At 39.6% G+C, this 26,901-nt stretch overlaps 2 protein-coding genes across 2 annotated transcripts in view; one reads left to right on the forward strand and one right to left on the reverse strand.

Moving 5' to 3' along the window:
- The window catches only part of PHKG1 (phosphorylase kinase catalytic subunit gamma 1), a 29,056-nt gene extending 8,138 nt beyond the window's left edge, over nt 1-20,918 (forward strand). Inside the window, exons 3-10 of the mRNA XM_018571016.1 lie at nt 94-269; nt 9,028-9,082; nt 12,691-12,756; nt 14,461-14,624; nt 19,113-19,203; nt 19,298-19,451; nt 19,561-19,686; nt 20,642-20,918. Coding sequence (XP_018426518.1) covers nt 94-269; nt 9,028-9,082; nt 12,691-12,756; nt 14,461-14,624; nt 19,113-19,203; nt 19,298-19,451; nt 19,561-19,686; nt 20,642-20,893 — 1,084 coding nt within the window. The 3' untranslated portion in view covers nt 20,894-20,918. The remainder of the gene's footprint in view (nt 1-93; nt 270-9,027; nt 9,083-12,690; nt 12,757-14,460; nt 14,625-19,112; nt 19,204-19,297; nt 19,452-19,560; nt 19,687-20,641) is intronic.
- Nucleotides 20,919-23,920: 3,002 nt separating this feature from the next.
- Nucleotides 23,921-26,901, reverse strand: part of SUMF2 (sulfatase modifying factor 2) — a 14,262-nt gene continuing 11,281 nt past the window's right edge. The window contains exons 7-9 of the mRNA XM_018571017.1: nt 26,540-26,624; nt 24,559-24,724; nt 23,921-24,146 (exon numbers count right to left, since the gene is read on the reverse strand). Of these exons, the coding sequence (XP_018426519.1) occupies nt 24,050-24,146; nt 24,559-24,724; nt 26,540-26,624 (348 nt within the window). The 3' untranslated portion in view covers nt 23,921-24,049. The remainder of the gene's footprint in view (nt 24,147-24,558; nt 24,725-26,539; nt 26,625-26,901) is intronic.

Raw genomic sequence — 26,901 nt, forward strand, 5'->3', positions numbered from 1 at the left:
CAAAATATATATATAAAATATTAGTTTTTTTACCACCATACCGCGTTTTGGATATAATGCTACTTTATAAATACATTTCTATACTTCCTACAGAGGAGTTAGCAGTGTGGTTCGGCGATGCGTCTTTAAGCCGTCCAGAGAGGATTTTGCTGTAAAGATTATAGACATCACTGGAGACCACTTGACGCAGCAAGAAATTGAAGAACTCCGAGATGCTACTATTAAGGAAATTGAAATCCTGAGAAAAGTTTCAGGGCACTCTAATGTCAGTGAGTAATATTTAATTGTAGAAATATGTCCCAACAGTTCCTTACCATGTTTCCAGAAAAATACAAATATGAAAATGTAAATATTATCTACTACCGTATGACTTGATTAACTGTATAAGTTTTGTTTCACAAGAATTGCAATAATTTTCAACATAAAATGATAACATAAGCAGATAAATGAGACCAATGGGCTGACGCAGAAGCCGTAGGGGAAACTCAGCAAATAAATAGGTAAACCATAAGGCAATATTGTAGTCAAAGAACAAAATACTGACGAAGTCTCGAAAGACCAGGATCAGGAAATAACTACAATGATGTGTACAAGGGTTAAGGGGGGGGTAAGGGAATGGGAAACCATAAGAGTGAGGAAGAGACCTAAGGATCAAGGAGAGAGAACTTCCATGATGAACTAGAAGTATCTTGAAGACATTGGTTCCCACATCATGTAGAGCCTATCTACAGAGTCCTTCAATTTCCACCTCATCCCACATCCATACTACTGCGCAGAGGGTGCAGGCGGGAGCAAAGTCTCTCCGCCCAGCCCCCTGCAGGGTAAGTCCCCTAGCGTCCACCCAGTTTCCCCAAACCCGATCAAACTTGCGTGGACAGTTGCGACTCATATAGGTCAGCCTGTAGAGAGGGAGCATTCCATCAATCGTGTGTAACCATTGCCCCACCGTTGGGGGGCCTGCTATTATATTAACTAATGCCACAGCTTGTAAACAGATGTCAGAACAATTCAGGATCCATTTCAATTACAGTTTTATATCTTTTTTTAAAACTACCCTAAATAAATATTTAAATACTGTGGGACACTAAGAAGTCATTAAATATTATTTAAGCATTTGATAATTATTTGGAACCTATAAATAGATTAGCAGAACCACAGTAGAGCAGCAATCCAACTAGCTCCAGATTTCATATAAAGGAATTCAGTTTGTGTTATTGGCAAGTGCTAAACTTTGAGATCAGCCACAATCCTTAATGCAAATTCAGTAACTGGGCAGAACTCTGCTGGAAAACTTAACAGCAGCAATATCTGGTTGTTCATATATTATCACTGGGAGAGATAGGAAGGCAGTTATGTAAACTCTAACATCCTTAGCATGACTGTTACAAGATCCTCTATTGAGCTTGCTGATCATATTTATGCCATATATACAGCACCATCTAGTGGCTGAAGGGGAGAAGCACAGCCTATTCATCTTGGGAATGGTTGCAAGAGGTGAAAGCTTTTATTTTTTTTATTTATAACAAATACCTCGCTATGGATACTGTTTCCAAATTAAATATAAGTAGATAAAAATTAGCTGCTCTGCTCTAAGTGTATTTAATAAATGAATTCACCCACAAAATAAAACCCCAAAGTGCACTGCGCTTAAATAAATAAACAAAATATAAAATCCAAAAAGAATATAAGCATCAAGAACATATGCTAACTAAAACTAAATATTAAATCAATGAATACTCTATATCACATAAAATCTCAAAGTGTCCATAAATTAGTGTCCAATAAATCAACCGGTGCTCTACATAATATAATCCCAATAGTGCCAATCCAGCATAAATGAAAAATTCAAAAAAGTCTATTCAAGGGTTAAATTTCTCTTTCCTTAAAGTGTCCATATTTTAATGTCCAAACAATATCAAAGCAACGTGAATAATATATAGTGACCCACTCTTTATCACAGTCCAATGTGTATCTCCCAGAAGTGCTTTCCCACCGACTCCTTTCCCACAATCACCAGATTTTTTTGACTAATTTATGGACACTTTGAGATTGTATGTGATATAGAGTATTCATTGATTATTATTTCGCTTTAGTTAGCAATTATTATTTATGCTTATATCATTTTTTTATTTTGTTTATTTATTTTATTTTTATATTACATATATTTACTATCAGTGAACAGAGAAAAGGCGATTCCACACAAGGACACTTTTTTTATAAACAGAGAGGGCGTTTTTTTATTCCTCTGAAATTAGGATTTTTCCTAAAGGACACATGTACTGATAAAAATACATATGCTACCATTGCTGACTTCCTTCTAAAGAAAATACTAGTTGCCTGTCTGACTCTAGATTTAATATTCTGAGACAGTGACTTATTATAAGCATGCAGATAATAAATAGGAAATCCGAAGTGATTTCAAAGCTTGTTCAAAGTCAGTGACTTAAAACAGTTGTAGATGTAAAATGACAGATTAGATATAAGGACTGCTTCCTGAAGTTTTAATTTTGAGGCTACTTATAGAGCAAGAGGAGATGCTGAAGAAATCACTTTTGCTTTTTATAAATACATGCTGTCATTGCTTAGTAGTCCACAGCAAAAACTGGTAATATGGTTCATTTTATTTAAACTCTGAGACCTTTGAATGGAAGTTAAGTAGGACTGGTCAACACAGCTCTGGATGCTGCAGAGAATAATTCCGCATGGTCGCACTCTAAGTGAATGGATTATACTGTAGCAGTAATGTGCACACACTGATAGCCTCAGTGAAAACAAGATACTTTGACTACCAATCCCTAGAATACAGATTATCACCCTTTCTGATTTGTGTGTATGTATAGAAGCAAAGCTACAGAAAGTTATAGTAATATAATAAAGTGTATAAAAAACCCTTGCAATGGACTTCTCCTATTAGCACCCCTTTGGTCTGTTAAATATACCATTGCAAGTGTTTTGTTATATCTGTACAAAAATGTTATATAAATGTGTTATATCTGTACAAAAAAATACCTGTTGCTCCTGCAAGAAACCCAGAGCTGTCCTGTGTTCTGTGCATTCTGCAGTGTTATCTCAAGCACTGTTATCACCCCAGTTCACCTCCGTGAACCCCAGACCACCTCCTCCTATGCTATAGAGATGAGGAAATGTACTTGTAGTCCTAAAACACTTTCTGTCCTAGGGTGACAACACTGTCCTTTCATAAATTCAGTACAGTGAGTAAGCATTATCTCCTTAAGACAGGAAGTGTGCTACTGGCAGGATCACCAGGAAAAATATATAATACAAAAAAGAACAAAAGAAATGAATGCAGCTTCTTTATCTATGTGCCAGTGAGCTGCAATATATTACATTTTTGTTCTTGGGTTTATATAAAGGTGGATGCTTTTGTAGAGCCTGGAATTCCTCAAGGCCCTGAAATCGCCGAGTAAGATATATGCAGTTACATTGAGTGTGTCAGCTCAAAGGATGCCATACTCCACGGGTCTTCACCGAAGGTAAAATCTTTATTTATGGGGCAAATACACACTGTTCACTTTTCTCCGTATATCCTCAACCCCTAACGAATTTCACCAGTAAGCCAAAATGGTGAAACACATTAGCAGCTGAGGCTATAGGAAGAGGAATGCACAGTATGTATTTGCTCTGTAAATAAGATTTTATCTTCTGTGGAGTACGGCATCCTTTGAGTTGTGTTGCTACAAGCAACGACACACTTATTGCCTGCACCTTGGATACAATTGTGATGGGAAGCCGGATTTGGAATGTGAGCAGTGTTTGGTGTGGATTGCATTGAGTGCTTGATACAAATGTCTACAAGATAGGATGCAGTCACTTTCTTCAAAGCTAATTACTGCATTTTGACAATTGTACAGTAAACTCTCTGTTATCCAGTATTCAACTAACCAGAACTCTAATCTAACCAGAAAAAAAATCCCCTGTGTGCTCACTGTTCTGCTGATTTGTAACATGTATTATCCTAGAATGGATTGTGTGTTTATTTGTCTTAATTTGTTTTAACTGTGTCTATTCACTTTTAATGACTGCATTTCAATATTAATATGAAGTCAATACAGAGTTTGTGTTATGGTATAGTATGGGGTATGGCATTAGTTAGACCTATTTTTAATAGTAACTCTCAAGCAACCGGAAACTGCATTTATCAGGAATCTACCAATCCCTGTGGATGCCGGATAATGGGGAGTTTACTGTACTATGTTAGAGCTTGCGCACATAGATGTGCAGGGACAGGGATGAGGGACAGGCAGATGGTAGGGCATGTTCCTGTTAACCTTTAAATGGTTCCTAGAATGTAACTGGACTCTCCATGCATCCTAATAATCCCCTACCCCTCTTTGGCTTCCCTCATAGCAGGATTTAGTGTTAACCCTTGAGACAAGTGTGTATATTTCCTTAATGCTCCAGAATCTTGAGATAATGACTTTCTGCTTATGCTTGCTAAAGAAAAGATTAGAACCGAAGAGGTCTAAACTTTTTACAGACTTGTTCACTGTGTATTTGGTAATATTGACATGCAGTCTACAAGCAATCAGAATGCCATTAACAAACAGAAGGGGGTTATCTTATGACAAGCTTTGGCTATTTCACACAAGTAGATTTCACTTGAACAAAACGGCTGGGTCTGCACCATTTATGCGTTTATTAGTATAAATTAGCTCTCACACAACATACCGTATATACTCGAGTATAAGCCGACCCGAATATAAGCCGAGGTACCTAATTTTGCCACAAAGAACGGGGAAAAAGTATTGACTCGAGTATAAGCCGAGGGGGGCACTTTTCACCCAAAAAAATGGGCTGAAAATCTCGGCTTATACTCGAGTCAATACTTTTTCCCCGTTCTTTGTGGCAAAATTAGGTACCTCGGCTTATATTCGGGTCGGCTTATACTCGAGTCAATACTTTTTCCCCGTTCTTTGTGGCAAAATTAGGTACCTCGGCTTATATTCGGGTCGGCTTATACTCGAGTCAATACTTTTTCCCCGTTCTTTGTGGCAAAATTAGGTACCTCGGCTTATATTCGGGTCGGCTTATACTCGAGTCAATACTTTTTCCCCGTTCTTTGTGGCAAAATTAGGTACCTCGGCTTATATTCGGGTCGGCTTATACTCGAGTCAATACTTTTTCCCCGTTCTTTGTGGCAAAATTAGGTACCTCGGCTTATATTCGGGTCGGCTTATACTCGAGTCAATACTTTTTCCCCGTTCTTTGTGGCAAAATTAGGTACCTCGGCTTATATTCGGGTCGGCTTATACTCGAGTCAATACTTTTTCCCCGTTCTTTGTGGCAAAATTAGGTACCTCGGCTTATATTCGGGTCGGCTTATACTCGAGTCAATACTTTTTCCCCGTTCTTTGTGGCAAAATTAGGTACCTCGGCTTATATTCGGGTCGGCTTATACTCGAGTCAATACTTTTTCCCCGTTCTTTGTGGCAAAATTAGGTACCTCGGCTTATATTCGGGTCGGCTTATACTCGAGTCAATACTTTTTCCCCGTTCTTTGTGGCAAAATTAGGTACCTCGGCTTATATTCGGGTCGGCTTATACTCGAGTCAATACTTTTTCCCCGTTCTTTGTGGCAAAATTAGGTACCTCGGCTTATATTCGGGTCGGCTTATACTCGAGTCAATACTTTTTCCCCGTTCTTTGTGGCAAAATTAGGTACCTCGGCTTATATTCGGGTCGGCTTATACTCGAGTCAATACTTTTTCCCCGTTCTTTGTGGCAAAATTAGGTACCTCGGCTTATATTCGGGTCGGCTTATACTCGAGTATATACGGTAATGCGACAGACTGTCATTTAGTGTATCAAGTGCACTTTTAGTTTGGTGAAGAATTTACAGGTGATTTGACAATGAATCACCTTGTTTTACTAAATGTTTTATTAAAGTTTTGTGTAAAGGATTAACATTTAGAGGCAGAACGTGGGAATGATTGCCATGGATTAAAAGAGAGCATGAAAAGGCATTGGAATTAAAGCAAAATAAGAATCAGAGAGGAAATAAAACAGAAACAAACTACAATGCATAATGAAAGGGCCCGCAAAATAGTTGGGACATATACGTCAAGACATTTGCACACTGTGAACGGCGAGAGGTCAGCTCACCCAGATCATATACACACACACACACATATATATAGTACTGCGCAAAAGTTTTAGGTAGGTGTGAAAAAATTCTGTACATTAAAAATGCTTTTAAAAATATATATTTTATTGTTTATTTTTATCAATTTACAAAATGCGAAGTGAGTGAACAGAAGAAAAATCTAATTCAAATCAATATTTGGTGTGACTACCCTTTGGCTTCAAGGCCAGTTCACACCACAAAGTCTGTGTTCCAGTACGTTCGGACTCTGGAACGCACTGAAACGCAAGCCAGCCGGCTCCCTGCGTTCAGGAGAGGGAGGGGGAGTGGCGGTGCATTGAAGTCAATGGCACCGCAGCCACGCCCCCCACCCTTAGTCCCTCACCCAGAACACAGGCACATTAGTGTCTGTGTTTCGGTCCAGTGCGATCTGCAAAAATAGTGCTTGCAGATTGCACTGGACCGGAACGCACTGAAACGCAGACTTTGTGGTGTGAACCGGCGCTCAAACCAGCATCAATTCTTTCACTTGCACAAAGTCAGGGATTTTGTAGGATTAGAGTCAGGTGTAGGATTATCCAATTATACCAAGCAGGTGCTAATGATCATTCATTTCCTAGGTAGAGTGAAACACAGTCATTAACTGAAACAGAAACAGCTCTGTAGGAGGCCTAAAACTGGGTGAGGAGCAGCTAAACTCTTCTACTAAGGTGAGGTTGTGGAAGACAGTTTTACAGGCCATATACCATGGCAAGGTAGTTGTACTGTATCAGCAAGGTCTCTCCCAGGCAAAGATCTCAAAGCAGACTCGGGTTTCAAGATGTGCTGTTCAAGCTGTTTTGAAAAAGCACAAAGAAACAGGCAACCTTGAGGACCATAGACACAATGGTCGGCCAAGGAAACAATGCAGCAGATGAAAGACACATCATGCTTACTTCCCTTTCGACATTGGAAGATGTCCAGCAGTGCCATCAGCATGGAACTGGAGGAAACCAGTGCGGCCCAGGTATACCCATCTACTGTCTGGAGAAGTCTGCCCAGAAGTGGTCTTCATGTAAGAATTGCGCCCAAAAAGCCATACCTCCGATGTGGAAACAAGGATAAGTGACTCAACTATGCACAAAAACATAGGAACTGGGTAACAGAAAAATGGCAGCAGGGGCTCTAGACTGACGAGTCAAAATTTGAAACAGTTGGCTGTAGCAGGAGCCAGTTACAATGAGTATTTGTAGCAACAGTGAAGCAGAGGGGAGGTTCCTTGCAATTCTGGGGATGCATTTCTGCAAATGGAGTTGGAGATTTGCTCAGGATCAATGGTGTCCTCAATGCTGAGTACTACAAACATATATTTATCCATCATGCCATACCATCAGGGCCCCAAATTTATTCTGCAGCAGGACAATGACCCCAAACATACAGTCAATGTCATTAGGATCTATCTGCGGTGTAAAGAAGAACAAGGAGTGCTGGAAGTGATAGTTTGGCCCCACAGAGCCCTGATCTCAACATCATGGAAACTGTCTGGGATTACATGAAGAGACAGAAGGATTTGAGGCAGACTACATCCACAGAAGATCTGTGCTCAGTGCTCCAAGATGTTTGGAACAACCTACCTAACAAGTTCCTTCAAAAACTGTGTGCAAGTGTACCTAGAAGAATTGATGCTGTTTTGAAGGCAAAGGGTGGTCACACCAAATATTGAATTGATTTGGATTTCTCTTCTGTTCATTTACTTTCCTTTTTTAAAATTGATAAAAATAAACTTTACAGCATTTTTCACACCTGCCTAAAACGTTTGCACAGTTTCTATATATATATAGGAAGCCATTTTGGAAGCCAGCAAACTAGGGCACAAGTGTCCACTCTCAAAACAAAAACAAAAAAAGGGGGAGTTGAGAAGAATAAGATGAAAGAAAAGAGGGGAAAGAGGAAGGGGTGAATGGGAGTGGAGGGGGAAATCCTCTGGGCCCCAAGATAATGAAATCAAATCCCCCATTGTGGAGATACTCCACCCACAGAGACCAGATTTTTAAATATATTTATGGGTATCTGTCAGGGTTCCACCCTGAGTTTACTGGTTTGCAGCATTCTGGCTTGGCTGCCATTTTACTCACCTGTTTCCTTCCTTGCCTGAGCAGACTCTGGAATGTTGCTCACTACTCCCAGGCTCCCTCTTATGGTCAGATAGGAGAGCATCATCTGAGAGAGTCAGATGGGAGTTTCCTGTCTCTGAGTGATGATGTCACTCCACTCACTATATATAAACCACTCAGCCCAGTCTGACCTTGCCTTTGCGTGGTCTTCCTGCTAGTGCTTTCCTGCTGCTCTGAGTATCCTGATTCCGTGTATGACCCGATCCTGGCTTGTTCCTGACAACGCTGATTTCCTGGCTTCTTCCTGATGATGCTGATCTGTGTTCCTGGCTTGGACGACTACCCACGTGGCCTCCTGACTCTGGCTTGTTCCGGTTTATGATTCTGCTTGCTCCCGTGGACACTGTTCATAATAAATATTTTAACTAGCACCTTTTGCTTGTCTGGTTTTCATTGTGCTCTGACAGTATCCTTTAGAATAGCTGCGAGCTTCTCATTAATCATGGTACCCATAATACTTTGTTTGACCTCCCCGAAATTCAATGTAGGTTGCCTGAATGCTCTGGTAATAGTTTGTCTGGTAGCCAAAAAAATATGATGGACAAGCACACCCTGACTTTTAGTAAGAGATAATCTTTTTACTCAACAGAGCTTTGTCATGTAATCTTTGAATTTCTGCATGTGATATTAGGATCCCAACCAAATGTTGATTAAAATTCTCTGGAACATAGCCCAGCCTTAGAGCAGCTTTTCACAGAACTGTACAAATATTAAACAGTAGAGTTAAATAACACATGTACATGATAACGAATCTGTTTTTATTTGTCTCAGTCCAGCTGAAAGACAGCTTTGAATCCAACACATTCTTCTTTCTGGTATTTGACCTGTAAGTACAATATGTTTTGTGTGTTCTTTGTATTGTGTATTGATAAGCACAGGCTTTCATTCCAAGTATATCGGTTTTGTTTTTTTGTGTGAGGCTAATGTGGCAGCCTAAATGATGTATTGAATGACCAACTCAAAACATTTATCTATGTATGTAGCCTAAAAATGGCAGCAGGGAATTGGTATCTGCTGACCCAATTTACACTTTAGTGCTGCAAACACAACAGAAGCAAACGATTCTACTAGTTATGTGAATTAAAAACATAATTCTACAACAGCTATACCAGTTTCTGATCTATAATAAAGTGTAACTCCAGACAAAAGGTTCTTCTTTTGGATTTTGGCTCTGGATAGAGTTGGCAGGGTTAAAACCTTTGTCAGGAATACTAGGCAGATTACATCCTACTTCCTCTGTTGGTTTCACTATCCTTGGAATTCAACAACTACCCAACAGGAATGCAAACATCAGTAAAAGACTGATTCAAACAAAACGAAGGTCTTCACAGTGACCAATAATCAAAGGGGCTATTAACCACTTGCAGACCGGCCCCTGTATATGTATGGCCAGTCTGCAGCCCCATTGTTCCTGGAGGACATCCTTCTGTGAACTCCTGTTTATGTGCGGCTGTGGCTGCTGCGGCCGCTGCTCCTGCTGTCATTAGACAGTGGAGAGCTGCGGCTTTAGACACATAGCTGATCGAACCTGCTCTACATCCTGTGATCGCTGTGATTGGCTATCACAGCAATCACAGAAACCCTCCCCTTCTTACATCAGTGGCAGGGGAGAGTAAGGGGAGTAATGAATGGATGAGTCATCCCTTAATTACTTCCTAACAAAAACAAGCTGCAGCAGCAAAAATACATTCATTTTTAAATTATTTTAACCCTTTAATCCCCCCTCTCCTGCCTATGTTAGATCCATTCTATCTCTGCTATGACTTGTATATTAACCCTCCACCTTACCCTACATATCTATACATTAGCCCATTCATTTCCATCCTCCCACTGTATGTGATCTAGTACATTAACCCCTTCATCCCCTCTTCAGATCACCTTGGAGTGTCTTCTTTCCAAAACCGGGTAATTTCAGGGGTTTTCTTTCTTGCCTGACATTTGCTATGATTTATAAACGCAAGTAAGAGCAACAGGTTACTTTTTTTGGTATTTGTTACTTTATATAGTGTGACATAAGTAAAGGTAAAGTAATCAAGGGGCGATATATTTCCCCTCGCTTTCTATCCTATGTACAGGATTAGCAGAACCCAGACCAGGTTTTCGGGCTGACTTTGGGTCTGAATAATCCAGCTCAGGTTTTGTGCCTTACCTGGATTGTTAATTGCCTAATAAATGCTTATCAAGGTGAGATAAAAGGGGAAGGCTGAAGCATGATGTTGCTCTGATTTTTAAAAAAAATCTGTTAATAAATACAACTAAAAGAAAGCTCTATTTGTCCCCCAAAAGTTATGTAAAAATAATTTTGTTAGTGTTGCAAGATGGAGGAATTCTCATTCAAACTTGCACAGAGCTGAAAACTGAAATGTCCTGGTAATGAAAGGGGTGTAACATGCTGGTACTGAAGTGGTTAATGACAAATAGCATACACTGGTGATTATTGCTGGATGCTGAAAAAAAAAGACCTGTTTGTTTAAATCATGTGTTCCCAGTCAGGCAAGGTTGCAGTTCTGTAACATACAACATACATACAAGGTAGATGTCGGCTGGTTTCCATAGTGGTAGCAGCATATATGCTGTAAGGTTCTAACACTTCCGTACTCTGTTACACAAATTACACTTTTTTAGCATTTATATTCAAGCTTCAAATGTAACATAAGGGGGGAAAAAAGAAGTCGCCAACATTTGTGCCACAAAGATATTCCACTTTACACAAATGACTGCCCAACAAACATACAATAAATGCATGGTAATAATATATGTATCAAACAGACAGTAGACATACGATGCTGTGTACCCAGGAGACACATTGCACTTTTATTGCTGTATATGTCTACATTGAACAGATTTCCTCCATAAGTTATCACTGTCACTAGGACAGATAGTGAGAAATACTCTCCAGTGGCAATACAGACAGCGATACATATATGCCAGAGAATCTAATCTTTCCCCATGCTATCCAAAGCAAAATAAAAAAAAATGTCTGCTCTAATATTTGCTATAAACTAAAACTACACAAATGCTGTCCTGAACACCTTCACCAAATCAATAGATCAAAGATCGGGGGCCAGGGGATGCATGGGTGTTTGAAGACGTGGTCTATTGCAATGTGTACAAGTATATTATAAATGAAAATAAAAACTGGCATGTTTGTTCCCTTGGATATGTGTTTATTACATTGGCTGCTCTTCCTGTTACATCTGACATGTTTAGAGCATTTTCATGGGTCCAGACACTCATCCAGCATGACTTCCTTGAGGAACACAGTGAATCTTAAGGACTTTACACATCAGCAGATAATTGAAGGGTTTATGAATGTCATTCTAATGAGCTTACAATATGTATCTATTGCCAAATTGTTGTGTATGATTCTCTGAAAGGCATTCTAAGCATTGTTGGGTAGAGTACCTGCCCCCTTGCTTATGTAAAAGTTGCCCTCAAAGATCTCTGAATGACTGGCTTTACAGCTCATATGTCCTTGTACCCTTTACTGTGCCCAGTTAAAATATCACTGGAGGTTTATTTTTACTTTCTGTTCAGCCAGACAGCTTGGATGCAACGGAGACCTTCGTCTAACAGGTTCAAGCACATTTAGATCCTGACATTTTAGATAGGTCTCTATTAAATAACACCGGTCTGTGATAATAAATCACAAGGGTAGATGAACTAGCTACACAAAATGTTGTGCCCTCATTTCTTTCTTTTTGTTGATTTTATAGCAAAATATAACTTCTTGTCTGTAACACATTCTATTCATACACAAGGTGTGCAAGGAAAAACTGCTGGCTAAATGGTGATTACAGGTGAAACTCTGATTAGAGTGGGACACTTTGAGCCTAGAATATTGCACCTTTTCACAATATTCTCATTTTCTGAGATTGTGGATCTGGGTTTTCATGAGCTGTAAGCCATAATCATCACAATTATGACAAATCACAGCTTGAACTATCTTGCTTTGCATGTAATGAGTCTATCTCATATATTAGTTTCACCTTTTAAGTTGTATTAGTGAAATAAATGAACTTTTGCACGATATTCTAATCAAGTTTCACCTGTATATAGTTTTAATTCCCCATGCTATGTCTTCTAAACAGTAGTGATGTGCATGAGCTTGGTACAAACCGAGTTTGCCCAAGCCTGTGCAAAACTGTCAGTGGCACATCCCCATCCTGGCTCAAACAGTTGCGGCCTTCCCCAACCCGCAGCTACAGATAACAAAGGGGCAAGGAATGCCCTGGGCCGGGAGGTGGGTGTCACTGACAGTTTATCACAGGCTTGAGCAAACTCATATGAACTCGGTTCACTCTAAGCCCACACATAACTCAAATAAACAGAAATTTCATAGCGGTCACTTGACGTTGCCTACACTTTGTTCTGCTTCACTTGGAATATGTTCTTCTGAAAGAGATAAATAGAAATATGTTATCATTGTTTCAGAATGAAGAGAGGTGAACTATTTGACTACCTCACAGAACAAGTTACATTGAGTGAGAAGGAAACAAGGTAACTGTCCATGTTTACAATAATCAGTGTATCAATTTACAAAAAAAAATAATTTGTAATAAATGTTTAAAGTGACACTAAACTCAGGAGTTAAACCTTAAAAATACATTCAAGTAACCAAACTATTAACACAAATGTAATTTTTTTGTGTATTACTCATCTGTAGATCCTCAAATCATCTCTGAATTAATGCTGACCCTGTCCTTTCTTCTGGAGGGTGGCCAGTTTTGTTCCCCATGTTCCCTGTGCGTGTTGTAAAGTAGCCACCACTCCAAACTCACTTTGGTGATAGACTATAACTTCAATAAAAATGAGCAAACTAATCGTGAGATTGTCATTTATTAACCCTTGTTGAATACAGAGTCTATCATAGGAGGAGAGCTATTGACTCCTGCATAAATGTAATTGGGAAGCTATTACAATAGCTAAAGAGAAGCTACCTTAAGAATTGGGTTTCATACGGAATTACAATGGGCTTAAACAAGTGTTTTAGCTATAACACCCAGTCATATTCTGTCTTTTATTTTACACCTCCCCATTAGGAAAAATGGCAGTGGGGCTCTCATTGTTTGCTAGGTTGAATCCAGATATATCAAGTGCATACAATAAACTTTTTAGTTAGGGGCAAACAATTCTGAAGAAAATATTAGTGTATGCAGTTCAAACAGTATTTCATCCAGTTGAGCAATGAGTAAGAAATATAAAATGTAAATTAATTGAATGTTTGTAATTAAATTGTAATTAAATATAGTAATAGGATTAAACAGAACCAGTCTAGTATGGGTATGTGAAATAATCTGAATCTCTACTCTGTTCTCTCTCTACTCGACTTAAACTGTTGTATTATGCATACCTTAGTTTTCAGCAATAGCTGCATGTCCTACTATTAGGCTCTGTTCACACCTGGGCGTATCGAATATGCGCGTTTGTCGCACGTTTCGTGACGCGCATTTTTACCGCGATTCGCTGTAAAAAATGCGCGACAGACGCGCGTTTCTGAGGGCTACTTGGCTGTATCCCAATGGAAACGCTCGACAAAAACGCTGCAAAGAAGCTCATGTACCTTTTCAGGCGTAGCCCGTTTTGTAGCGCGTTCAGACGGGCTGAAATACGGCAAGGTGTGAACCATACCCATAGAAAACAATGGGATTTTCATGTTTGAGCGTTTTTTAGAGCGTTGAACGCGCTACAAAACGTACAGGTGTGAACCAGGCCTAACACTATACTGACTCTACTGCTTTAAAAGGGAGAGAATACAAACTAAGGTACAATCCCTACACAGAGGTTGGCTTATCTCCTGTCTTATCTGGTGCTGAACACAAACACTCTCCCTAAGTAGATAATGGAGTGTAAAACTGTCAAGCAATAAAACCATTCATTCTTGTAATCCCAATAGCACTTTATAGCACCTTTAGTTCTTTGACATTGTATGTGCTGACCTGAGAAGAAGATTAGATGGCCTCTGTTAGGAAATACAGACTGCCATTAGGCTATGACATTTCCATGGGGAGGGTAAGAATACAAGTAAATAACAGAGCACACAGTTGAAAGGTAAGACCAAACTATTTTATAAATCCAGAGGAGGTTCAGGTTATTACAAATGCCTTTATCTGACTGGTTCTCTTTAGAAAAAAAAATAATGGAAGCAGATAATAGAACTGGGAAAACTCTTACATTAATATTATCTATTGTAATTTTTGGCAGAAAAATAATGAGGGCCTTATTGGAAGTTGTCTCATACCTGCATTCCCAGAACATTGTTCACAGAGACCTCAAACCCGAGAACATCCTCCTAGATGACAACATGAACATCAAGCTGACAGACTTTGGCTTCTCTTGTCAAATACCTGAAGGACAGCAACTGAAAGGTAATCTATGTTCCATCACAAACCATCTAATAATTATCCTCTGCTGAGTCATTCAAACTACAATGACAAAAAGGATGATGTTGAATAGCTCTTGCTTGCCAAATGATGGACTATGAAAGGTTTTCCAGAGGTCCATGACTCAGCTGGAATTGTTCTAAAGCCTTTTTTATTATTATTAGTTGAGATTCAGATTCAAGGACATTACATCAAAGCTTATCAAACCATTTTCAAGGTCAGAAATATTTTTTTCTTATGCAGCATGTAAAAGATGATATAAAAACTGAAAATTTAATCATACTTACCGTAATTTTCTTTTCCTGGTTATACTCCATGGCAGCGCTGACCATTGGGTGTTAGCTCCAATTACCCCTAGATGACAGGAACCAAAAGGGTTAAACATGACCTAACCCTCTCCATAAAAGCCCCTCCTCCAGCCGGCTTCCCCAGTCTAGTAACAAGCCACCAACTCCCTAGGGCGGAACCCTTGCCAAGGATTGAAGCAAGTCATCCTCCGCTTCCGTAGTGAAGTCTGCCGCCAATCTCATATCGCTTAATAATGTGTAATCCAATTACAAATAAGTTGCCTATTATTTATTTATTGCACTGTTGTAAGCAGCATGCAGATGTAATAATGGAAATCAGTGCCATGGAGCTCAGCAAAATGTACAGTACGTACCTATTAAAACAGCTAACAAACAGACTTATTTGGGGCCTGTATCTGCTAGCACTGAAAATACACCTTCCAAGCTGTTAATGTAGTTGGATCTATTGCTGGGTAAGTACGTCAGAGAAACTGTCAGCAGAATCGTTCTATATATTTAATTTTGTTAGGTACAGCAATTCTTTTTTCAGGCAGAAATAGATCTCTTTGCTGCCCTTTTAATAATTTAACCACAAAAGCCATCATATGCATACATATTTTAATCCTTTTTGCTTTTTTAATTTATGATTTAAGACATGGGGGAGCCACATCACTGTCCATAGGTATAATCCCTTAAAGTGACCTAAAATGTTTCTAAAGTAATAACAGTGCTAAAGAGAGTACCTGTGTAAAGCTGGCCATACACACCTATACATTTTCTGTGGTCAGATGGAAAAAGTGCAACAGGTTCCTCCATCTACGCTAAACTGTGTGAATAGAGGAATCTCCCACTGGGCCAAGCTTCAGTATCTTGCTAGTGGGCCCCCGCCGGCTGTCAAAAGACCTGAACAATCTGATTGGATGCAGGCTTTGTTTATGTATTTTGAGAGACAGCGGGGCCGACTAGCAATATACAGTATCTTGGCCCAGTGGGAGATCCCTCCATCCACACAGTTTAGCATAGATGGAGGAATCTATTGCATTTTTTCCCTCTGACCATAGGAAATGTGCAGAAAATCTATAGGTACATGGCCAGCTTTAGTCTTCAAATCAATCCCTGTATCCCTCAGGGGACCCTTGGATCCTATGCCCAAGCAGATGTTTGTTTGCCCAAGATGAAATACCATAATTTTTTATATAACAGAAATGCAGGTAGTTAGGTTTAGGGACTGTACTGCTCTGCCCATAATAGTAAGCATGATGTATACTTGTACTAATAAAAGCACTACAAATACCTACCAGCCCCATACTGATTGAAAAGCTTCTTTTGTGACACTGACCACGCTCAGTACAGAAAGAGATCAGTGCTAGTGTGGTCAGACTGCATCCTTTGCTCTCTTGACGTAAAATGGCATCATGCAGGAGAGTAGAATGCAAGGAGCATGAATGGGAACATAATTCTCTGCTCAGAGTTATGTCATGGCACTGAATGGATACTTCAGCTGTAGACCAGGTTCTCACCAGAGCTCCTGATGGTGAAGATGGGCTTTGCTGCTTGTTGGTGCCGGGTTGCGCCCCCCAGGATTGCCCCACTAATGGATGAGCAGGACAGGAGGGCTCCAATGAGGAGACAGTAATCTGGTGCGTGGTCAGGAAATGATTCGACAAGAGAACCAGAGAATGGTCGGAGGGTCCGGGTCAGCAGGTAGGAGACAAAGTCAGGCTACAAGAGTGTAGTCAGACCCAGGCAGGGTGGAGGCAGGTGGTTAACAGAGAGTGGTCAGACAGTCCAAGTCAGCAGTCAGTACTCAATCAGTAGGGCAGGAGACAGGAGCATAATCAGGTTTAGGCAGATCAGGGCAGGCGGCCAGCGAAGAGGAGTCAGATGATCCGGGTCAGCAACAGGAAACAACAGTGTTATAGCTCTTGTACGCACAGGACGCTGGCTGGGAGACACAGCACCAGCCCCTTGCAGAGTTGGTGCTTAAATACCTCTCTGAATTAGAAATGACAAACCCAGCTCCCTTCAGGGCACTCTGGATGTTTTGATCCGGATTCTATGAATATCATTGGTCTTACTGGCCTAGATTGTATGAGGGTCATCACAAGTAATGGCAGGGCTCCTGTGAATACCATTAGAGGTACTGGCTGGTCTTCTGGAAGTCCTGGCTGGAATTCCTAAATTAAGGTCTATAAAACCTGGCAGGGACTCTGAGTGCTATAACACCGAAATAATAATCCCCATAATTGGTTTTAGTGACCACAATGATAACTCCAAGCATTGGTGTCGGTGCCTGAAATAATAACCCCCATCATTGGTGTCAGTGACTACAATAATAACCCTGCAGCATTGGTGTCAGTGACTGTAATAATAATAATCCCCCGTTTTGGTGCTACTAGCAGTGCTGTTAACACCCCCTCCTGCACTGGGCTTCAGTAGTAGTGCTATTTACCCCCACCCCCCGATTATTGGTCATTGGCAGTCTTTCGTAACCCCACATTTTTGGTTAGGTCAGTGAAATGTAACCCCCCCAGCATTTGTGGTCCATACAGTGACAGTGAAATGTAACCCCCCCCCAATGGTGGACACTTAAAAGGCAGAGAACTGTAACCCCCTCTACCGGGTCACATACTCCAGTGCCATTCTCTCTACCTCCCCAAGAAGGCCAAGACAATACATTTTCTGTGGGGAGGAGACTCCTGACAGTACTGTCTATTTCAGTCCCGGGTGCTCGAAATGCACACTGTGTTGCAGGTTGCAGCCCCAGGCACCCTGCTGCAGCTCTACAAAGTATACTTGTACTGTGAGGTGGAGATCACTCCTCCTGACTGTAATGTCCTTATTTCAGTACTGGATGCTGAACAACAGAGAGCAATTCAGTACCTGGCATCGCACTGCCACTCTACAAAGTTCACAGGTGCCCAACAGATGGTGGCCCAGCCCAGGATAGGATGAGCTTTGAAGTATACATTATCTAAAACTGTGCTTGTTAGTTGCAAATTTCACATGGGCTTTAAGTGGGCAGTAGAAGTCCTGGCATTTTTCACTTCAATGGGAGGGCTTAGCCCCAGGATAGGGCATAGAAAAAGGACATTGAGTAACATGTAAAGGATAAGTGTACTTTTTGGACTTATAATTTAATGTTACTCATACCTGCATCCTGCTTAGTTGCAAGGGGTACCTGCTGATAACCAAGAGTTTAAGATACACAGACCTCCAGTCTGGTAGCAGTGTGATTGCATCTTCTCTTCTTTAGCGGCTGCTCCTGGCCACCTCTAAAGTGAGCTAAAGGGAAGACAAACTTGGTATTGGGATAAAGAGGAGGGCATCTCTTGTCTTCCCATTAGTTCCCTCTAGGCTAGGAGCAGCTGCTCCAGAAAGAGAAGATGTAAACACGCTGCTCCCCTGCTGGAGATCCATGTGTCTGAAACGTCTGTTTGTCTGCAAAACAGGTACCCTTTACTATTGACACTTTATCAGGATGCAGTAGGTCCACTCCTTCCTATACATATTCAATAATAATAACTTCTTCAATAATATTTGATCACCTCCACTCTAGAAAGGAGAATGGATTTCTTTTTTTTTTATATATCTATTTATTTTGTTGATTCTTATGTCCTGCATCAGGAAAATGCCTTGAACCTGGTGCATCACATTTCCTTTTGTTACACTGTTGTTACTTCTGTTCTACACATTACAGATATACTATCCAATATGCAACAAACCTTACGGTTACTTTAGCCCACTCATCACATAACTTCTGCATTTGTTAAAATTGCTAATGAGAATTTGCCTTATAAAGGTTGCAAAATCATACATGCTTGAATGTCAGTGCAATAGTAGTTGCTCTACAGAAACCTACCTGTTTTCAGTTTCTTTGTGAAATGTAGATAGGGATAACCAATGTTGAGAAGCGTGGCTTCATAGGCAATGATGAAATCTAAAATGCATGGATGTTCGTATGAGGTAAATAGGAATCATTTGAGCAGTAAATTGTTCACTCCTTTCAAAGTCTTGAGTTGTGTTGTAGTACCTTAAGGTATCCACCATGCACATCCAATGTAACTTCCATTCAAGAAACCAACAATCCATTTTTGCCAGTCCATTATAAACTGTACAATAATTCAAACAGTTATAAACCCCATTAACCGAAATACTCTTGGTTGCTGACATTCTTTTATTTCAGAAATTTGTGGCACGCCTGGATATTTGGCACCAGAAATCCTTCAGTGCTCTATGGATGAGTACCACCCAGGATATGATAAACAGGTGGACATGTAAGTTGATGTTTAGGTTGCAATGAGGGGAAATCTTCTTCTGTGAACTATGTGTAGGAGTAGGATAATGGCACCCTCCTTTCTTGCCTTGCAGGTGGAGTAGTGGCGTTATAATGTACACACTACTTGCTGGCTCTCCACCATTTTGGCACAGAAAACAAATGCTAATGCTACGAATGATTATGAATGGGGACTACCAGTTTGGATCACCAGAATGGGATGATCGGTCAGACACAGTTAAAGACCTGGTATAGAAAGTGCTTACTCTCTTCATAAACCTGAAACGATAACTTTTAAATGTCAGCGTAGTCTTAATTTGTAATTATTTCATATACACAAATATATTTTTCTTTTTAGATTGCCCGACTATTAGTTGTGAATCCAGAAAAACGTCTCACAGTAGATGAAGCTCTAGCCCATCCTTTCTTCCAGCAGTATGCAGTTGAAGAGGTTCGCCATTTTAGTCCGTACAGAAAATTTAAGGTAAAATATACTCATTCTTTGGCATTTAATATGATCTGTTTTATATGACTCTAAATCACAAGATTGTAAAGTAGACAGAAGTTTATAATAATTGACTATTGTCAAAAGTCAGATGTTTTCATGCATTTTACTTACACTCTGCTTACACTTGAATAAAGTCCAAATTTCAAAAAAAGTTTACCCCAGAGTAAAGTTGGTATTAAAATTAGTTGGATACTGAAGGACTAAAGTTAAACTGACACTAAACTCAGGAGGTAAATCTTAAAAATGCATTCAAGTATTTTAGCTATTCCCTAGAACAGTGACAATCTTTACTTTTTGGAACTCCAATCCACTTTGAAAAGAAACTTAACTCTGGAAGCTGTGCCCACAAATCAGGCAGAAGACAAAGAACCTGGAGCTGAATCTCCGATCCAGCGCTGACTCCTCTGAGCTTGCTGGCACGTACTCTCCCATGGTGTCTGCATGCGGTTGCACGCGTCCATAGACTTACCTTGTGTCTTTCCTCGCGTCCCGGCCGAAAATGTGAACTGCGCATGCGCCCGCCCCAAGATGCTTTGTGGCCGTCCGTGCAGTTTCACATTTTCGGACGGGAGCGCGCGGGGAACATAGGTAAGTTTAAACCACTGTTCAAAGCGGGTTTAAAAAAAAAACAATAACTTTTTGCATATATCTGAGCATAGAAACATATGCCACCACCCAGCTACATCTCAAATATATTATGATTTGTTAAAATCTGAGACCTTTACAAATATAGGAGAAACTAGTGTGTGCAAAATTTTCTCAACAGTGGTTTTCCAGCCTATACATACCTTAAAATACTTTCTATGCATTGTTTTATGTTTCCCCTTGCTATATTAAGATACTAATGAACCTTTTTAAATGATATAAAAGATTTAAATGCATACAAGCAATACACAATGATTCATACAAATAAAATACTTCATCTTTGTAGGTGGTCTGCCTAACAGTTTTGGCCTCTGTGCGGATTTACCACCACTATCGTAGAGTGAAACCTGTTACTAAGGAAATCGTAGCAAGGGACCCATATGCAATTAGACCCATTCGGAAGATGATCGATGCTTGTGCGTTCAGGATCTACGGCCACTGGGTGAAGAAAGGAGAGCAGCAGAACCGAGCCGCACTCTTTGAAAATACAGCAAAAGCCATTCTCTTGTCACTGGCGGCAGAGACCAGTTCAGTATAACAGTCTGCCTTTTGTCACGTAAACAGAAAATGACAACAATCTGTGTACTTATGGAATATGTGTGTGTGTATGTAAATATATTTATGAAACATGTAACCAAATTTATAAATATAATACATTTAAAGTACCCAAAGCATTAAAACAGTCTACTTTATGATATATGAGTGTATATAAACAAGAATAAAAGTATCATTGCATCATTTGGAACTCTGAACGCCAGCCCAATTGTTTCTTGCTTTGAATAGAGTGGGGAAGAGTTGGAATCTATGTTGGGTTTTTATTGCTTTGTTTTCTTACGTTTTCTGTGTGGTCTCCAGGACAGGTAATATGAAATCAATCATGGACACAGACTGCAATACAAACATTTTTAAAACAGTTTCACACGGTCCAATTAGGAGGGGCGTCCATTTACATCTGGTTGCCACTGATCTGGCGCGGTTAAGTCCGGTTAAATAGATCACGGATCTGTTTGTTTTCACTGGACCTGGCTGGAGCCGGGAGTAACCAGATGTAAACAGATGCCCCATCTGTTTAGATCCGGCTGCCCATAGACTAACATCGGGGCTTCTGATCAGGTCCGCCTGAAAAACTGACAGATGGACCTGATTGGAAAGCCTGTGTAAAAGAGGCCTTAGAACCTCTGTCAGGTTTTTTGACTGCTATGTCCTATGTGGAGAAATTTCCCCTCACATGCTTTGTTCACTGGGACAGGAAGTAAGCAGTAATCTTTACAGTGATGCTTTAAGTGAACTGAAGTGGTTTCAATCTTTTTCACTAAGTCCAAAACTAAGAAAAACAAAGTTTTGTTGAAAATGGCCTTTAGTCTACACGTTAAAAAACAAGTGCACTTTAGATATAAAACTCCCCAGTCCCCCAAGACTTTACAACAATAAACGTAATATTAATCCATGCTTAATGTATAAATAAAATACAGGAGGGCAGTATTTTTTATATGAAGCTAAGATCAAGAACACAGGGACATGGCCTCAAACTAGCATGAAGGAAGGTTCGAAGGTTAAAACTAACCTTAGAAAGTATTTTTTACCAGAAGAGTAGTTGACAATTGTAATTGACTTCCAGCAGCTGTAGAGAGTCAGTCAAACATAAACGTAAAACATGTTTAGGACAAACATAGATCTCCCCCCCCCCCCCCCCCCCCCACCCAAAAAAAAGGGGCAGACACAAGGGACCACTCGGTCTTTTCCTGCTATCACTCTCTGTTTCTAAAGTAACACACACAGAAGCAAAACCTTACTGGGTGTTACTGAGTGAGCTTCCCTCCCTTTGTTCAAATGACAATACAGATTCTAACAGCCATTCTGTTTACATACATTCTTACTATCAGGTTGAAGTGACTTGAACAAAGGAATTAAATGCTCCAATCAGATGAAGATTGCGATACATTAGAGAAAGGAAGTGGTTGGGAATAGAAGAGTAAATGCACACTCTCCAATGTTCTGCGCAAGAGCTAGATTGGAAGCATTGAGTCTGGTCTGGAAGCACAAAGTCACTGGTTAAAGTCATCTTTTATTGAGTGGGTAGATTGATGTAGTGCTTTGTTAGATCTTACACAGTAGTTAGGATCTGTTTTAGTGCATAGGTGTGTATGGTAGAAGCAATTGCTATTTTCCCATACAGTATTATATTTTGTTTGCTCATACATTTTGTAATCAGCACATTTTCTTTTAAAATCAATTAACAGATCTTTTTTTACATTTGTGTATGTGTTTGTACCCAATTCCTTAGCCTCCATTCACATATAGTGGTTGCGTTTCCAGCGTGGTCTTATGTATGGAAGACCGCACGGCACGAACACGCTAAAATCTTTACAACTGCACGGATTCCGCTTTTGAAATCGTGCTTGGACTATTTTGCGGGACATGCGGTTTGGTACCGTCCCCGCAAGTCTGAACAATGCACATTAAAATGCATTGTATTTTATGTTTAGAGCGGTTCCATGCGTATTCTTACAGCCGAATATGCGCGGAAAACTGTTCATGTGTGAATGGAGCCTTAATAATCACTGCAGAACATATGATAAACAGTGTTGTAGCAATACAAAGATTTTCAGGTTCTATAAACGTCACTACTGATACAATATATGAGCATCATGGCTGGAATACCTGGCACTGCTAATCTTGTTTGAGTTAGAGTCACAAAGTCTTGTAGGATCCTACCACTGTTGTATATGGTACTGCAAAGGAGAATCTGGGGAACCAAAGCTGGAAGAAATTTGTGTTGAATTTGATAAATGTGGTTAGGAAAACATGTCACTTAAAATTTTCTTACATTATATATGCAAAATAGTGTGTGTGCCCATGTGTGTAAAACAGCTATACATTAAAATAAAACAAAGTGAGCCTTCCTTTAGTAATTGTTTGTCCACTCCTTTGATTTGGTAACATTTTCTAGCTAGACAGATATCTCCTTTCATTATTAACTTAATTCTTACAATTTGTACATTGGGAATAAAGAGAATGAAGTATAGTTTAGCCTCATTATACCAAAATAAGCACTAGCATCATAAACCAGACACAGGAACATTATAATCTTATTTGTCAAACTTTATTTTTAAAAAAATCAATTAAGTGACTGTCACATACAGATACTAATCCCATCCAAACCTGCCACGCCACACAATTGCATAGTGAGACTGCAGTCATTTTACTTTATTGAATGAAAGTCAACTACTGTCACGTTTACCAGCACAAAGACCATATCATTAAAGGATTTTTCATGGCCATTTTTTAGCTGAAAATTGAACATTTATTTTACGATAATCTCACCATCATCATCTCAGTATGAAAGAGGTAAAATGCTTTAATTTTGTTGGGCAAGCAGCAATTTTTGTGAATGTATCATCTCATCCAATATGTTTGTGGGCAATGAATAGCTCTCATGTGCTGTCAAAACTCCAAACTTAGGGTGGATTTTCTAACCAAACATTGCCTAGTCAATTGGACCCATGTGAAGTGAGGCTTTGGATCATCATATTGGTAAATGAATATTCTTGCATATGGAAGAGAATTATTTCAACATTCTCTCATTTCACCCATAGGTGACCAAAATAATAACGTTGATTTCTTCTTCCTTAGGAAGAGACTTCATTCCCATGACATCAAGCAGAGTGATTAAAGTAGTAACTGCAATATTTTCCTAAAGGTCCTCTGTTCCATGTTTTGTTGGTGTGGTGACATCTGTGACACAGCGGAAACTCAGGTTATCCGAGGCAGAATCTGGTGTGTTGCCCATCCTAATACAGATAAATACCACATAAACAGAAAAATAGTAAAGGTAATAATTACAGATATATGAACAACATGATCAATTACTATCCAATTCTAGCGGTGATGAATGGATAGTTCCTCTCAATGTTCATGTGTGATCTCATCCATAATCTGCATTATTAAGTAAGGCAGACTTTTGAGGCCTCAGTTATAAAGCAACAGTTTGGCCTAACCAAAAAAAGAAAAGACCTCCAAAAAACCATTATTAGCTCGGCCCCCATCACAAACCAGTCATTGAACAAGATTTCTTTAGCTATCAGGATGTAAGAAAATAGCAATATAGGAAATAGCAACACTAATATAACTAATGTTCTATTTATTTTCAAACAATTTAGGTGAAAGCTGCACAAATATATGACGTATTAAAAAAAGTCTTACCTGGTAGTAACACGAGCTTTATGATTGGCTGAACCATCTTGGGTATCAATCCATGATGCTCCACGTAAGACAAACATCCTCTGTCCACGCTGTGTGGTAGACTCTCTAGGTAGTGTGTATTCTGTAGACGTCCATTCCCAGGTGTTTCCCAACATGTCATACAAGCCTGACATGGTAAAATAAATCATACAGACTAATCACAATTTCATCTTATAATAGCTTCAATTGCTTCCTGGTGGCAACAAATGTCTCTGCAGCCTTAAACTTTCTTTTATCTCTATCCCCAATGGCCATTTTTTTTAAATGTTGTTGGTAAAAGAGTGGACAATGAAACAGGTCTGAGTTTTAGGTCTCCATCACACTTACAATCCTGTCACTAGAGGCACTTTGTCAGTGACAGGTAGACCTCTTACAGAGAGCAAACACTGCAGAATCTTCCTCGTCAATGAGTGAGGGATTCCTGGCTGGTTGTGCAGACAGGTTTTGCTTCCCTCTCTAATAAGTTGGACCTAACAAAGAGATTCAATTTATACTTTTGTTGATGGAATGATAAAGAACTCCCATTCTGTCTTTACATTTTCCCATTCACTTTTGCATGTTGATGCAGGCAGGTCCGAGTCATAAAAAAAAAATCCCTTTGCTCCCTACACGTGTGAATCTTCACTGCATCTCCTATGTAGCATTGTCCATATAGAGGTATATGATCTACAGTACCAACAGAAGAGAGTAGATTTCTAGAGGTGCTGGGATGCTAGAATTCACCTACATCTTTTTCTCCATCTTCCTAGACAGAAAACGTGTATAGATAACTAACTATTCAGGATATCAGGTTTCCTGAAGGCGCATTTGCATATAAAGGATTTAGATAACAGGCAAAAAATATTTTACTTCTTCTCAATTGTAAACCTGTGGGCCTCTCCAGGGCCGCATTTTAAACTATCCCTTCACATCTTGACATCTGCCAAGAGAGAGATTGCAAAATCATGACTAGCTAGAAAGCTGAGTGACTCCAATGTCAAGCAACACGTCAATTGCATAATATCGCATGAGAAGAGAACGGCACAACTTGAGCATACCATGCATAACTTTGAAAATATATGGTCACCCTGGACAGAGAAACACACACCTTCCGACACCCACTGACACCTCCTTTTATAATGGAATTATTAATAATGACTCTACGAACATTGCTTCCTCCCCTTCACACCGCCTGACTCTTTCCCCTCCTTCCTCTTCCCTTTTTCTATTTTCTCCTCTTGACCTTTCCTTTCTTTCCATCTCACTTCTCTTTTTCCTTCTCTCTCCCTCCGATGTACCTCATCATAGCAAGTCTCAGGACACAAAACTGCTGGCACTGAAGATAAGGTTTCCTTGGGACTCAAAAACATGATGTCCCCATCACCAACTCTGCGCTGGGGATTACTCCCACTACATCTGCCCGTTCTACCTGAAACCTCACCAGCTCGTCTCCCAGATGTGCCTGCATGTATCCGAAATACGCTAGCCTGTTGTGTCATGTTTGGAGCTTATTTTTATGCAGTTATCGTCCTGTCAAACTGTCATGAACAACGCTGTACTGCTTCTTTATACGAGATTGTTGTGTACAGTTTTGTACAATTGTTGCTATTATTATTCTAAATAAAAATTTAGATGAGAAAAAGCAAAAAAATATTTTATTTCATTATATTTGCAAAGATTTACAGCATAATCGGGCAAATGCATACTGCTTTGTGGCTAAATCTGGAACTAAGTGAAAGCGGAACACCATTTTATATGCAGGAAATTATTGCCGTCAGTCCACCAGTAATATAACTCTGCTATAAACACATTTAAAAATTAAACTTATATTTGAACAAGAAATAACTAATATGTTTTTGTATATTACTTCAAAATCTACAGTACTGAAAAATAAATACATAACATAGAAAGAATGCATAGCATGAGTGTCCCAGAGTGAAAATATAAAAGATTTACCCCTTACCATAAGCATTCTGTGCAGGAAATGCTGTTACTGGAGATACCCCATGATAACCATCCTCAGCAGAGTCCAGGCTGGGAAACTTCCCCTGTAATAGATTAGCAATTTATCAGAATCGGGGAGGATCATGAAGCACTTGGGCCCTAAAAGGGAAACTGCCTTCATTCAGAGCATTAAATAACAGAAGATATAAAAATGATTGAGATTATACTTGTACTTGAATAATCTACATAAAACTATATACACTGTATTCAAATCGTGCAAGGTGATTTTAGACGAATAAAATATTAATTTATAAAAAATTATAAATAGTTAAATAATTAAATAAATCAATGTGTGTAGCCTTGGCTCGTCTGTTATTATTC

Source organism: Nanorana parkeri, unplaced genomic scaffold (assembly GCF_000935625.1).
Source record: "Nanorana parkeri isolate BGI_ZX_2015 unplaced genomic scaffold, ASM93562v1 scaffold1654, whole genome shotgun sequence".
In the NCBI taxonomy this organism is placed as follows: Eukaryota; Metazoa; Chordata; class Amphibia; order Anura; family Dicroglossidae; genus Nanorana; species Nanorana parkeri.